Consider the following 13600-nt stretch of genomic DNA (forward strand, 5'->3'; position numbering starts at 1 on the left):
GACACAAGGCAAGTATTAGCCCAAGAGACAGAAAGGGCCACATAAACCAGAGACTTCATCAGCCTGAGACCAGAAGAACTAGATGGTGCCTGGCTACCAGCAAAGACCACCCTGACAAGGAACACAACAGAGAGTCCCGGATGGAGCAGGAGAAAAGTGGGGTACAGAAATCAAATTCTAGAAAAAAGACCAGACTTAATGGTTTTGGAGGGACCCCGGAAGACATGGCCCCCAGACTCTCTGTTAGCCCAAAACTAAAACCATTCCTGGGGCAAACTCTTCAGACAAATATTAGACTGGACTATGGAACATAAAATGACACTTGTAAAGAGTGTGCTTCTTAGCTCAAATAGATACATGAGACTTGGTGGGCAGCTCCTGTCCAGGGGTGAGATGAGAGGGCAGGGAGGGTCAAGAGTTGGTTGAATGGACACGGGAAATCTGGAGTGGAAAGGAGGAGTGTGTTGTCACTGTATAGGGACAGCAACAAGGGTCACATAACAATGTATGTATAAAATTTTTGTATGAGAGACTGACTTGAATTGTAAACTTTCACTTAAAGCACAACAATAAAAAAAAGAAGACCCATGATAGCATATGATAAATGAAAGAGGTCAGCAAAGAACAGATTACAAGTTCATGGAAAGACTACTCAGGCCTTCACAGCAAAAACCTTTATTCCTATTTTACCAGCCACTTCACACCCCATTTCCATTCACAACATAGTTTCCTCTCTTTCTAATTATGCCCAATAAAAGTGGTTAAGAGCTACCACTGCTAACCAAAAGGTCAGCAGTTCCAATCTACCAGGTGCTCCCTTGGAAACCCTATGCGGCAGTTCTACTCTGTCTTACGGAGTCACTATGCATCAGAATCAACTCAACGGCGATGGGTTTGGTTTTGGGACAAAAACTGTCACGGGTACTGAACAGGCATACAGAACTAAAGCAATGCATTCTAGATTTTTGGATAAGGTCATGTGTTCAAAACATGTATGTTTGATGAAAAGAGGTGGGCGCTCAAGGCTAGGACGATCTATTACCTCTGCCCCTGCTCCTTCAGTGTTACCCACCAGCAGCAGCAGCGGCAGCAACAGCAGCAGGAGTCAGTCCCTGTCACTCTATACCTGAAAGCAGTCTCACTGAGTGAAGGAACCCAAGGAGCTACAGCTAGAAGAGATTATGGAGTAGTTAGTGTGCACCTATTATGCGCCAGGCATTGTTTGGAACAGGTGACATCCTTCCTTTATCCTAGGCCATCTCCTTGCTCCTGAACATGCCCTTTTCTCCTGTCTTAATGGCTCTGCATTACCCATTCTCTTCCATACTATACCACAGAAAAAAGCAGGACAACAAAACACACTTGTGAAGAAGCAGAGGTGAGAGCCTAATAGCCTCAGTTTCTCACTTTCCAGTCAGAAAAAGGGAGTGACATGAAGTAGCCCAGCTATACTTGATTTCCTCTCTTGGATGTTCATGAGATCCTATCAAAAAACCTGTTGCCGTCAAGTCGATTCTGACTCATAGCCACCCTACAAGATGGAGTAGAACTGCCCCATAGGGTTTCCAAGGAGTGGCTGGTGGATTCGAACTGCCGAACTTTCGGTTAGCAGCCAAGCTCTTAACCACTGTGCCACCAGGGCACCAAGAGATCCTACGAGCCCCTTTTCATTTAGACTAGTTCAAGTGAGTTTCTGTCCTTTGCTACCCAGTTATACCTTGGCTGCTTCTCTTTCTCCACATACTATCAGTTGCTTGAGTGTAGGTGCTATGACCTTTATTTCATGTGAGTCGCCTATCACGTGGGCCTTCCACATGCCAGGAATTCTTGCTACCCACTGACCGACTTGGCAGCATGGTCTGCTGAAGGCGTTTCCCTTCAGAGGAAGCTACTCAGTTCCGCACTTGACTCCTAGAGCTGACCAGTGATTGGATAGGTTCTGAATCTGCCACTCTCACAATACTTTTCAAAAAATCTATCTCAGGTAAAATTTTCTACTGAAGGAAAGCCAACCTCTTATTGGAATCAAAGATTTAGACAGTGAAAGGAAACAGACTGGAGGCCTGGAGTCTTGATTTATGGTTGTGAACAGAAACAGATCAATGGATAATATCAGATGGCTGGTAAGAGTAGCTAGTGACAAAGCAAAAACTGGCAAAAAAGTGACCGAACAGGTCCTGAGAAGTCCAGCACCTAACACAATGCTAGACAAATATGATGCATTTAATGCACTCTTGTTGGTTAACTAAATAATTGAAGAATTAAATGGATGAATGACTGGAAGAATTAAATGAATGAATGACTCAAGTGCAATGAAACAGCAGAGAATATTGGATTGGAATCTGAAGATCTACGTTCTCAGTTCAGCATCATGTCTTACAGCTTTGTGACTCCAGATGAGTCAGTCAACTTCTCTGAATCTCCACTTCCCTCAACTGTAAAATGGTGAGATAATAATGCCTTGTCTAGCTACCGCACAGGATTGAGTAAAGATAAAATAAAAAATACAAAGGTACAGTGCTAAACAAATACAAGGCATAAACAATAATGAAGACATTAACAGTGAGGTGCAAGGACAATGATGCAAGATGGTATCTTAGTCGAAAAGGTGGGCATCAAGGGAGAAGTTTTAACATTTTCAACTCCCTAGAGTACTTTTTAATCAAAGAGGGCTCATGAGTTAGAAGTTCATACACACAAAGGTACTTTAAAAAGTAATAAGGGCTAATGATTATCCCTGCTATTTTTCATCAGACCATTCTGCTGTAAGTGAAAGACAAAGGTAGGATAATAGGATGACTAAGCAGGTCATAAAGAGCCTCATACCTCGCATATGCTCAATAAGCTTTTTAGTGAAATGAAATACATATATCAAAGCAGCTTTAGAAACAAAGAAATAACTAATTTGACCAGATGTATTAAGGTCAACCAAACACCCTCAGTAGTGAGATAATCCACCGGACCACTTTAGAAATCTGACAAATACCATTTATCTTTCCTAAAAGGTTAAAAGAAAAGGAGTTGTCCTTGGAACATACAAATAGAATCATGGTTAAAATCTAGCCCTGCTACTAAGAAATATAAATTAAAACATTATTCATCTATTATTAAATTTGCAGAATATTTTAAATGATAGAATAACTTTACATACCACTGAGAATATAAATGGGAACAACCTTTCTGGACATTAAGTTGGCAATGTTTAGCAAGAGTAATATTAACCTAGTAATTATAGATACCAACACGTGTTTGTCAGTTTGTTGTACTGTGGTGGCTTGCCTGTTGCTGTGATACTGGAAACTTTTCCACCAGTATTTTCAATATCAGCAGGTTCACCCTTGATAGGTTTCAGCTGAGCTTCCAAACTAAGACAGACCAGGAAGAAGGACCTGGCAGTCTACTTCTGAAAAAACTGGCCAGTGAAAACCTTATGAATAGCAGCAGAACACTGCCTGATATAGTGCCAAAAGATGAGCCCTTCAGGATGGAAGGCACTCAAAAGACTACTGACGAAGAGCTGCCTCCTCAAAGTAGAGTCAACGTTAATGACATGGATGGAGTCAAGCTTTTGGGATCTTCCCTTGCTTATGTGGCATGACACAAAATGAGAAGAAACAGCTGCAAGCATCTATTAATAATCAGAATGTGGAATGTACAAAGTATGAATCTAGGAAAACTGGAAATCGTCAAAAATGAAATGGAATGCATAAACATCGATATCATAGGCAAGAGTGAGCTGAAATGGACTGGTATTGGCCATTTTGAATCGGACAATCATACAGTCTACTATGCCAGGAATGACAAATTGAAAAGGAATGGTGTCACATTCATCATCAAAAAGAACATTTCAAGATGCATCCTGAAGTACAACGCTGTCAGTGATAGGATACTATCCATACGCCTACAAGGAAGACCAGTTAATATGACTCTTTATTCAAATTTACACACCAAACACTAATGCCAAAGATGAAGACATTGAAAATTTTTACCAACTTCGGCAGTCTGATATTGATCAAACATGCAATCGAGATGCACTGATAATTACTGGTGATTGGAATGCGAAAGCTGGAAACAAAGAAGGATTGGTAATTGGAAAACATGGCCTTGGTGACAGAAACAATGCCAGAGATCACATGATAGAATTTTGCAAGACCAACGACTTCTTCATTGAAAATATCTTTTTTCAACACCATAAATGGCGACTATACACATGGACATCACCGGATGGAACACACTGGAATCAAATCGACTACATTTGTAGAAAGAGACGATGGAAATGCTCAATATGATCAGTCAAAACAAGGCCAGGGACTGACTATCGAACAGATCATCAATTGCTCATATACAAGTTGAAACTGAAGAAAACTAGAACAAGTCCACGAGAGCCAAAGTACGACCTTGAGTACGTCTCATCTGAATTTAGAAACCATCTCAAGAATAGATTTGAAGCACTGACCACTAATGACCGAAGACCAGACGTGTTGTGGGAAGACATCAAGGACATCATACATGAAGAAAGCAGGAGGTCATTAAAAAGACAGGAAAGAAAGAAAAGACTAAAATGGATGTCAGAAGAGACTCTGGAAATGCTTGAACGTAGAGTAGCTAAAGTGAAAGGAAGAAATGATGAAGTAAAAGAGCTGAACAGAAGATTTGAAAGGGTAGCTGGAGAAGACAAAGTGAAGTATTATAATGACATGTGCAAAGACCTGGAGATAGAAAACCAAAAGGGAAGAACATGCTCGGCATTTCTCAAGCTGAAAAGAACTAAAGAAAAAATTCAAGCCTCGAGTTGCAATACTGAAGGATTCTACAGAGAAAATATTAAACAACGCAGGAAGCATCAAAAGAAGATGGAAAGAATAACCAGAGTCACTGTAACAAAAAGAACTGGTCGATGTTCAACCATTTCAGGAGGTAGCACATGATCAAGAACCAATGGTACTGAAAGAAGAGGTTCAAGCGGCACTGAAGGTACTGGAGAAAAACAAGACTCCAGGAATTGACGGAATACCAGTAGAGATGTTTCAACAAATGGATGCAGCGCTGGAGGTACTCACTCATCTATGCCAGGAATTTTGGAAGACAGCTACCTGGCCAACCTACTGGAAGAGATCTATATTTGTACCTATTCCAAAGAAACGTGATACAACAGAATGCATAAATTATCAAACAATATCATTAATACTACATGCAAATAAAATTTTGCTGAAGATCATTCAAAAGCAGTTGCAGGAGTACATCTACAGGGAACTGCCAGAAATTCAAGCCGGATTCAGAAGAGGACGTGGCATGAGGGATATCATTGCTGATGTCAGATGGATCTTGGCTGAAAGCTGAGAATATCAGAAAGATGTTTTCCTATGTTTTATTGACTATGGAAAGGTATTTGACTGTGTGGATCATAACAAATTATGGATAACATTTCAAAGAATGGGAATTCCAGAACACTTAATTGTGCTCGTGAGGAACCTATACACAGACCAAGAGGTAGCTGTTCGAACAGAATAAGCGGATACTGTGTAGTTTAAAGTCAGGAAAGGTGTGCGTCAGGGTTGTATCCATTCACCATACTTAGAGAGACTACAGCCTTCAGTATGGATTACACCTCAACATTAAAGAAAACAAAAATCCTCACAACTGGACTAATGAACAACATCATGATAAACAGAGAAAAGACTGAAGTTGTCAAGGATTTCATTTACTTGGATCCGCAATCAATGCCCACGGAAGCAGTAGTCAAGAAATCAAAAGACGCATTGCACTGGGCAAATCTGCTGCAAAAGACCTCTTTAAAGTGTCCAAAAGCAACGATGTCTCAAGGACAAAGGTGTGCCTGACCCAAGCCACAATATTTTCAATCACCTCATATGCATGTGAAAGCTGGACAACGAATAAGGAAGACCGAAGAAGAACTGATACCTTTGAACTGTGGTGTTGGTGAAGAATGTGGATTATTCCATGGACTGCCAGGGGAATGAACAGATCTGTCTTGGAAGAAGTACAGCCAGAATGCTCCTTGGAGACAAGGATGGCGACACTTCGTTTCATATATTTTGGATATGTTATCTGGAGGGACTACTTCCTGGAGAAGGACATCATGCTTGGTAAAGTCAAGCGTCAGCAAAAAAGAGGAAGACTCTCAATGAGGTGAATTGACACACTGGCTTCAACAACAGGCTTGAGCATAACAACAATGGTGAGGATGGTGTGGGACTGGGCAGTGTTTCGTTCTTTTGTACATAGGGTCAGTATGAGTTGGAACCAACTCTACGGCACCGAACAACAAAAATTACAGATGAAAAGAGCCCTGGTGGCACAGTGGTTAAACACTCAGCTGCTAACCAAAAGGTTGGTGGTTCAAACCCACCTGCTGCTCCACAGGAGAAAGATGTGGCAGTCTGCTTCCCTAAAGATTACAGCCTTGGAAACCCATGGGGCAGTTCTACTCTGTCCTATAGGGTCGCTATGAGTTGGAATTGACACGATGGCCCCTAACAACAATAGCAGATAGACAGAATACTATCCCAAAGTAATAATTTCAATAATGTTTTCAAATACGGAAAAATCTATAATCACAGAATTATTATTTATAATATTTTTAAAAAAAGAAACAAACTCAATGCCCAACAATAGCTAAATGGTTACATGATAATTACAATGGTAATAAAAACCAAACTCATTGCCATTCAGTCCAATTCCAACTGATAGTGACCCTATAGGACAGAGTAGAACTGCCTCATAGGGTTTCCAAGGCTGTAATCTTTACGGAAGCCAACTGCCACATCTTTCTCCCGTAGAGGAGCTGGTATATTCGAACCGCTGACCTTTCGTTTAGCAGCTGAGCGCTCAACTACTGTGCTATCAGGCTCCTATAATAGTAACAGCTACGATTTACTGAGTACTTGTGGTTGGTTGCCATCAAGTCGATTACGACTCATCATGATTCCATGTGTGCAGAGTAGAACTGCTCCATATAGTTTTTAAAGCTGTGACCTTTCAGAAGCAGACTGCCAGGCCCGTCTTCCAAGGCACCTCTTAGTGGGTTTGAATCGCCAACCTTTTGCCTAGCAGCCAAGTGCTTAACTGTTTGCACTACCCAGGGACTCCTGGGTGAGTTATTCTTTCCCTTGTTTGATGAGGTTGAGTACTTACTAGGTGCCAAATTCTGTACTTTAACCCAGTCTCTCTGACCACAAAGCATCTGTTCTTAATCAGCAGTTACTGGTAGCTGACATTCACTGGAACTTTACTGCATGCCAGGCCCTGTTCTCAGTTTTACATGCATCACCTCACCATAACAACTTTATGAGGTAGATACTTATTATCTCTATTTTACAAATAGGGAAACAGAGACTCAGATAAGTTTAGTAATTGGCCTAGGTTCCCATAGTCAGAAGGTGGCACAGCTGCAACAGGAACCTAGGCCGTCCAACTCCACATCCCAGTTTCTTACGTAGCACCCTCTACTAACACCAAAACAGCAATTCCTTAGCATTCACTGATGGAATAGAATGCCCTGGGTGAGAGCCCAATATAGTAACTAGGGCATTCAGGAAAGGCTTCTCTGAGAAAATGACCTTTGAGCAAAGACCTAGAATAAGGTGACAGATTCGATGTGGTGGATGAGGAAAAGAAGACTCAAGGATTACTCCTAGGATTTTTTGCTTGGGCAACTGGGTGAATCCAGTCACTGAGGAGTTGCTTTACGAAAGAAAATCAACAACTGTGTGTTAAGCTTGAGAAGCCAATGAAACAACCAAATGGAGATGTCAAATAGTCTGATATCTAAATCTGGAGTTCCAGAGCAAAAGTCAGAGATAGAAATACAGATATGGACAAAAATAAGGATACAAATACCTAATTTGGGAGTAATAAGCATATAAATTGTACTTAAAACCATGGGACAGAATGAGATTACCTAGGGAGAAGATAGATATAGAAGAGAAGGCAGTCTAAGAAAGCCCTGGAGCACTCCAACATTCAGAGTTAAAGCAGAGGTAGGGAACCAGCAATGAAGAGAAGTGGGCAGTGAGATGAAGAAGACATTTGGAAAAAAAAATCAGATGCCCAGATCTAGGCCATGTGGATTCGGTACCTAAAGTGGGGGGCAAATATGTATTTTATAAAACTTCCTAGACTATTTCAATATTCTGAATGTAAGTGAGAGATCTGAGGAGACAAACTGCACAGTTAACAGTGGGAGTGGGAGGGAGGACTAGAATTTTGAGATATTTAAAAGGTCACTGACAGTACTTGGTGACTGACTAGATATGAAACGGAAAGCAGAAAGAAAATAAAATGGCATACTGGTTTCTTTATTGGGAGAGTGGAAGGGTGCTGCTGCCACTAAATCAAGTAATAGAAATGAGGATAGAAACAGGGTTTTGGCAGTGGTTTTTTCTGGTGTGTTGGGACAGAGGTGCTGAAGAAGAGCTAATAGTCTTGACAGTCAACACTGATTACAGTAAGTACTTATTTGTCAGTAATTTATATCTATTTTTGAGAGGTCAGCATCTCAAAAACACTGTCATCAAATATCACAAGAATCTCACCTTGAAAATTAAGAAACTGAACTTAGCCTAAATTTACATTGCTGGTAAGTAGCATAAAAGGGCTTCAAACTAGGTTTGTTTGACTCTGAGCCAAAGTTTGAGGTACCTGTGGGATACTAGGTAGGGATGCAGAAGTCATCAAGGCAGCTAAAGTCTTAGGAAGGATATGATAACCCAGGGAGAAAACATCAATCAATAAGTAAATCAATAAAAGATCAATAAATCATTATTCATATACTTGGTTAATTCTTATAATGGTACAATGAGCCTTTTTTCTCACCTATAAATGAAGACAATACTTAATTCGCAGGTAATGCTCACTAAGGACAAGGACCTCATCTTAGTCTTTGTGTTGCTAGGTTTGCCTGGTAAAAAATGACCATTGAACAGAAGTTTTCCAAAGCTTAAAAAAACAAAACAAAACCCAATAACTGGCCAGAGTTAGAAAAACACTACACAACAGAAGAACAACTACTTCTTGACAAACTATAGCATAGTTCTTTTATTTCCTTTCTATGTAGCAGACTTTTGGGACCACAATAATGTCTGTTTTATGAATTGCCCTACAGTAAACAGGAGACAGAATTCAGAGTGACAGGCACTCTTATACACTGCCAGGGGACAGTTAAGTATGTTCTAGAAGGCAATTTGATAAAATATATCAACAGCCTTAAAGCCCTAACTCAGCAATTTTCCTCAGGAATTTATCCAAAGAAAACAATAAGAGATGTGGCCAAAGATTAAGACTGGAAGTAACCCAAATATCTAGCAATAGGAAAATGATTAAATAAATCATCACACATACATAGGGTAGGATTATTATATAGGTCTTAAATAAAGTTTTTTTTTCTTTTTCTTTTTTTTTTTTTTTAATTGTGCTTTAGGTGAAAGTTTACACCTCAAGTTGATTTCTCATTCAAAAACGTATACACATATTGTTTCGTGACATTGGTTGCAATCCCCACAATGGTGACAGCATGCTTCCCCTTTCCACCCCAGGGTCCCCGTGTCCATTCATCCAGTTCCTGTCCCTGCCTTCTCATCCTGCTTTTGGACAGAAGCTGCCCATTTGGTCTCATATATTTGACTGAACTAAGAAGCACGTTCCTCACATGTATTGTTTTTTGTTTTATAGGCCTGTCTAATCTTTGTCTGAAGAGTGGGTTTCGGGAATGGTTTCAGCTCTGGGTTAACAGAGCATCTGGGGGCCACAGTTTTGGGGGGATCCTACAGTCTGTCAGACCATTAAGTCTGGTCTTAAATAAAGTTTTTCAAGAACACTTAAGGATATCAGAAAATGCTTTTGATAAGTAAAATGAAAACAGTAGAAAATAAACTTACCTAGTATAACCATAATTTTGTATTTATATGTTATGTGTGGCTATCTATCTATATATTTATTACCTAGAAAAAACGTTGGAATATACCAAAAATATTACCAGTACTTTTTCTGGGTGGAAAGACTACAGGGGATTTAAATTTTCTTCTTGATATTTTTCAGTATTTCCAAAATTTCAGCAAATAGCACATTTTCATTTTAAAACTTAGAAACTAATATATAAAATAAAAGCAAGAGAGTACTCACCTTCTTTCTTTTTCTAGAATTCTTTGTGGGGTCAGGCTTCTCAAACTCTACTGACTTTGCCTCTTCCTTCTCCTCTTCCTCATCAGGTATCAGGGAGTACTTGGTCCCACCCGGCTGCATGAAACAATCCTTTGCAAAGTGGCCTGTGAAGAGTAGAAAAGATAGAGAAGGAGAAAGTAGTCTCTCCTCTCGGCAGATGGATCTTCCCCAGAGGCTCCTGAAAGGGGCTAGCTGGTTCAGGAGTTATTACTGAGTTCATTCAGAGCAGATTTTGTCACTTCAAGATGGCATTGCTCGCTCAACCACAGCCAGACTAGCAGCTGGTCCTACGGCTGTGGGAACACTGGCACTGCTCGGGATATGAGGATGCAGGCTTGTGCTGCCCTCCATTACCAACAGGGCTTATTAATTCTTAAAGATCTATTTTGGAACTTATTCCTGACAATGAAAGGCTGCTCCAGAGAGCAGAATGCTTAGCAGAGGGAGCTGAGTGGTAGGTCAGGTCCTAAAGGAAGCTAGCTCTTAGGCAGCTGGCAGGATGGAGGCACTCACATCCAAGCTAACACAGAGAAGGAGGCACCTAGGGGCACTGAATATTCAGATTGTCAGGTCTGGCAAGGGCCTTAGAGATCATCACATCGAACAGTCTCCAGTGCAGAGTATATGAAGGCCCAGGGCAGAGAAGTAGCTCAAGGTCACACAGATAGCAGCAGAACTAAAGCTTATCCCAGGCCCCATGCTCCCTTGCCTGTGCTCTTTCTGCTGCACCAAAACCAATCACCTTTGGCATTACCTTTGCTGACTGGGCCAAATTCCATTTCTCACTATTCTCCTCTGCCTCAGGTTACACCTGGTGGACACAAGGTGAAGGTGGGAGCACCCCCACTCTCCCTAAGCCGATAGTGCTATCAAGACACTATGCTCTACAGGGCTGTTTGTCTGAGCTTGTTTTAGACCCTGCCTCAGGGACACAGAGGAATTGTATTAGACAATCAAAAAGCTGTGTGTGAACTACTTTACACCTCTTGGTCCAGCAGCTAAAAGGTGCCTGGAAGGGGAATACAACAGAGTTTTCCAAGCAGGTGGAATGCTCCCACAATTCCTCTGAGGAGGTTTTCTCTTTCAATTTTACTTTTCCCTTTCTTCGTCTATATTAATGATGAATAGGGGCTTAAAACCCCAAAAACTCAACCAGGCCACGAATCTGCTACCAGTCTTTGGAAAAAAAATCAACAGAAAGGATGACTGGAAGGCTAGGGAGAAGGGGTGACAAATTGAGGTCACTCTGTAAATGAGAAGCTGGCAACCTCACTCATTATAGCTCCAACAAGGGAAATCAGGCTGAAAGAGCTCTTTAATATTTGAGTAAGACTAGAGGAAACCTGAAGAAATAGAACTAAAAGGAAGTGACTATCCTGGTTCTTATTACTAAAAGGATTTTATATTCAGAACTCTGAAGTTAAAAGAGATAAAAATGAGAAATGAAGAGTTTAGCCTGGATCCTGAAGGAGTATATTTCCAAGTCTCTTCATTTTTGCAGCAGAACACTAGTGGTCCCTGGAGATAAAACTTAAGGCGTTAATCATAATCCAACACTCTTACCCTGGCATAATAAATGGAGACTTTGCCAAGGCAGGTCATTAGCTACAGAGTGTGGGAAGTGGTGATGGCGGTAGTATAGTATCTGGCAAGAACAGCATTCAGAAAAGGGAACAGAGAAAAGCATCAAGTCATGAACTCCCATCTCTGACATGAGTCTGGTAGGAGTAATAGCATAAGCAGGTGAGGCCAACACTTCGCTAAGAACCCGTGAGCAAAACTCATACTAGGCTGCCTCCTTCATCCTGTAAATGGTCCATTCACAAGGACAGAGAGACTGGGAAGGCAGAGACTTCACCTTACCTTTACAGCCACACTTCTTGCAGGTAGTGTTCAGGACAGCCTCGAGGGTGATCTTCTGCCCAGTGTAATCCTGGAAGGACCGTCTCCGTCTCTCTTCTTGCCTGTAATGAAAAGGATACTGTTGGCCCCCTTTAAGAGATGTGGCCTGAGATACTACAGAGCAATGTACCTTGGTTTTTCGTTGTTTTTGACAGGGAGAGAGAATAAAAAGCACCAGGCAAAAGGAGACAGGCAATAAAAGCAATGGCACGAAATAGCCCAGTTTTTTCATTCAGGACAAAGCTCTGAATTAACAATTATTAATGAGATTATGCCTCATCGCACTGATGCACAGGGGATAAAAATATAATTTCTCACTTTGCTAAACTCCCTACACCCCTTACCAGGTCACTCCTGGGTTTAAAAGACCTTTAAGGTCTTCGTAGAAAATCAAGTCCAAATTCCTTACCTTGGCATGCAAGGCCTTTTGCAGTCTGTCTCTAACCTACTTTTCCAACCTCATCTTTACTTGTACAAAATTCTCTGGCCAAACCAAACTATTTTACCTTCAACAGATGGTTCCATGCCTTTGTTCAGGTAGTTCCCTCTCTCTGAAATGCTCTGCTTCCCCTCTTTACTCCCACCTCACCACTTCATTACATCCAAATATTTCAAGGCTCAGCTCAGTTACCATTTCTCCTTCGATCAAGTCATTTTCTCTGGGCCCCTCAGCCAGAGTTAATCTTTGTTCATATTCCCATAGCACTTTTTAAAACTTCTGAACTTTTTACCAAAGAATAATATACATACAGAAAAGTGCTCATTATAAGTATACAGCTCAATTTAATTTTCACGATTTGAACATATCCACGTGACCAGTACTGAGATCAAGACAGATCACTATCACACCTCTGAAGCCCCTCTCAGACTCCCTTCCAGTCACCAGGCCTCCCCTAAGGGTAATCACTATTCTGACTTCTAACCAGAATGGATTAGTTTTACTTGTTTTTGTAAATTATATTAAATGGAACCATAGAGTATTACCCCTTCTCTGTTTGGCTTCAATCACTTAACGTTATCTTCGTGAGATTCATCATCTTACGTATAGCTGTGGATCATTCATTCTCACTGCTGTATAAATATTCTACTGTTGATAAGCACTGGATAATTTCTATTATGAACAGTGCTTCTGTGAACTGTCTAGTACATGTCTTTCGGTGAAAACATGTATGCATTTCTGTTGGGTATATACCTAGGAGTGGAACCGCTGAGTCTTAGACTATCAACTTTAGTAGAAACTGCCAAACTGTTTTCCATGTGTTTTTTGTTTTTTTTCTAATTGTACTTCAGGTAAAGGTTTACAGAACAAATAGTTTCTCATGAAACAGTAGTACACATATTGTTTTATGACATTGGTTAACAACCCCACGACAAGTCAACCCTCTCTCTTTTTTTTTTTGGTGAAAATATACATAGCCAAAGATACACCATTTCAAAAATTTCTACATGCACAGTTCAGTGACATCGGCTATGCTCTTCCAATTGTGCTGCTATTCTCACTTTAGATGAAGGTTTACAG

The 13600-nt window shown here is 40.7% G+C and overlaps 1 protein-coding gene across 9 annotated transcripts in view; it reads right to left on the bottom strand.

Moving 5' to 3' along the window:
- ZCCHC17 (zinc finger CCHC-type containing 17) overlaps positions 1 to 13600 on the bottom strand; it is an 88600-nt gene that overhangs the window by 7171 nt on the left and 67829 nt on the right. For all 9 annotated transcript variants that reach the window (XM_023727300.1, XM_023727296.1, XM_023727295.1 and 6 more), the window contains 2 exons: positions 12043 to 12143; positions 10141 to 10283 (listed from right to left, as the gene is read on the bottom strand). In XM_023727300.1, coding sequence (XP_023583068.1) covers positions 10141 to 10283; positions 12043 to 12143 — 244 coding nt within the window. The remainder of the gene's footprint in view (positions 1 to 10140; positions 10284 to 12042; positions 12144 to 13600) is intronic.

The sequence above is a fragment of the Trichechus manatus genome, unplaced genomic scaffold (genome assembly GCF_000243295.1).
Source record: "Trichechus manatus latirostris isolate Lorelei unplaced genomic scaffold, TriManLat1.0 scaffold00015, whole genome shotgun sequence".
Classification (NCBI taxonomy): domain Eukaryota; kingdom Metazoa; phylum Chordata; class Mammalia; order Sirenia; family Trichechidae; genus Trichechus; species Trichechus manatus.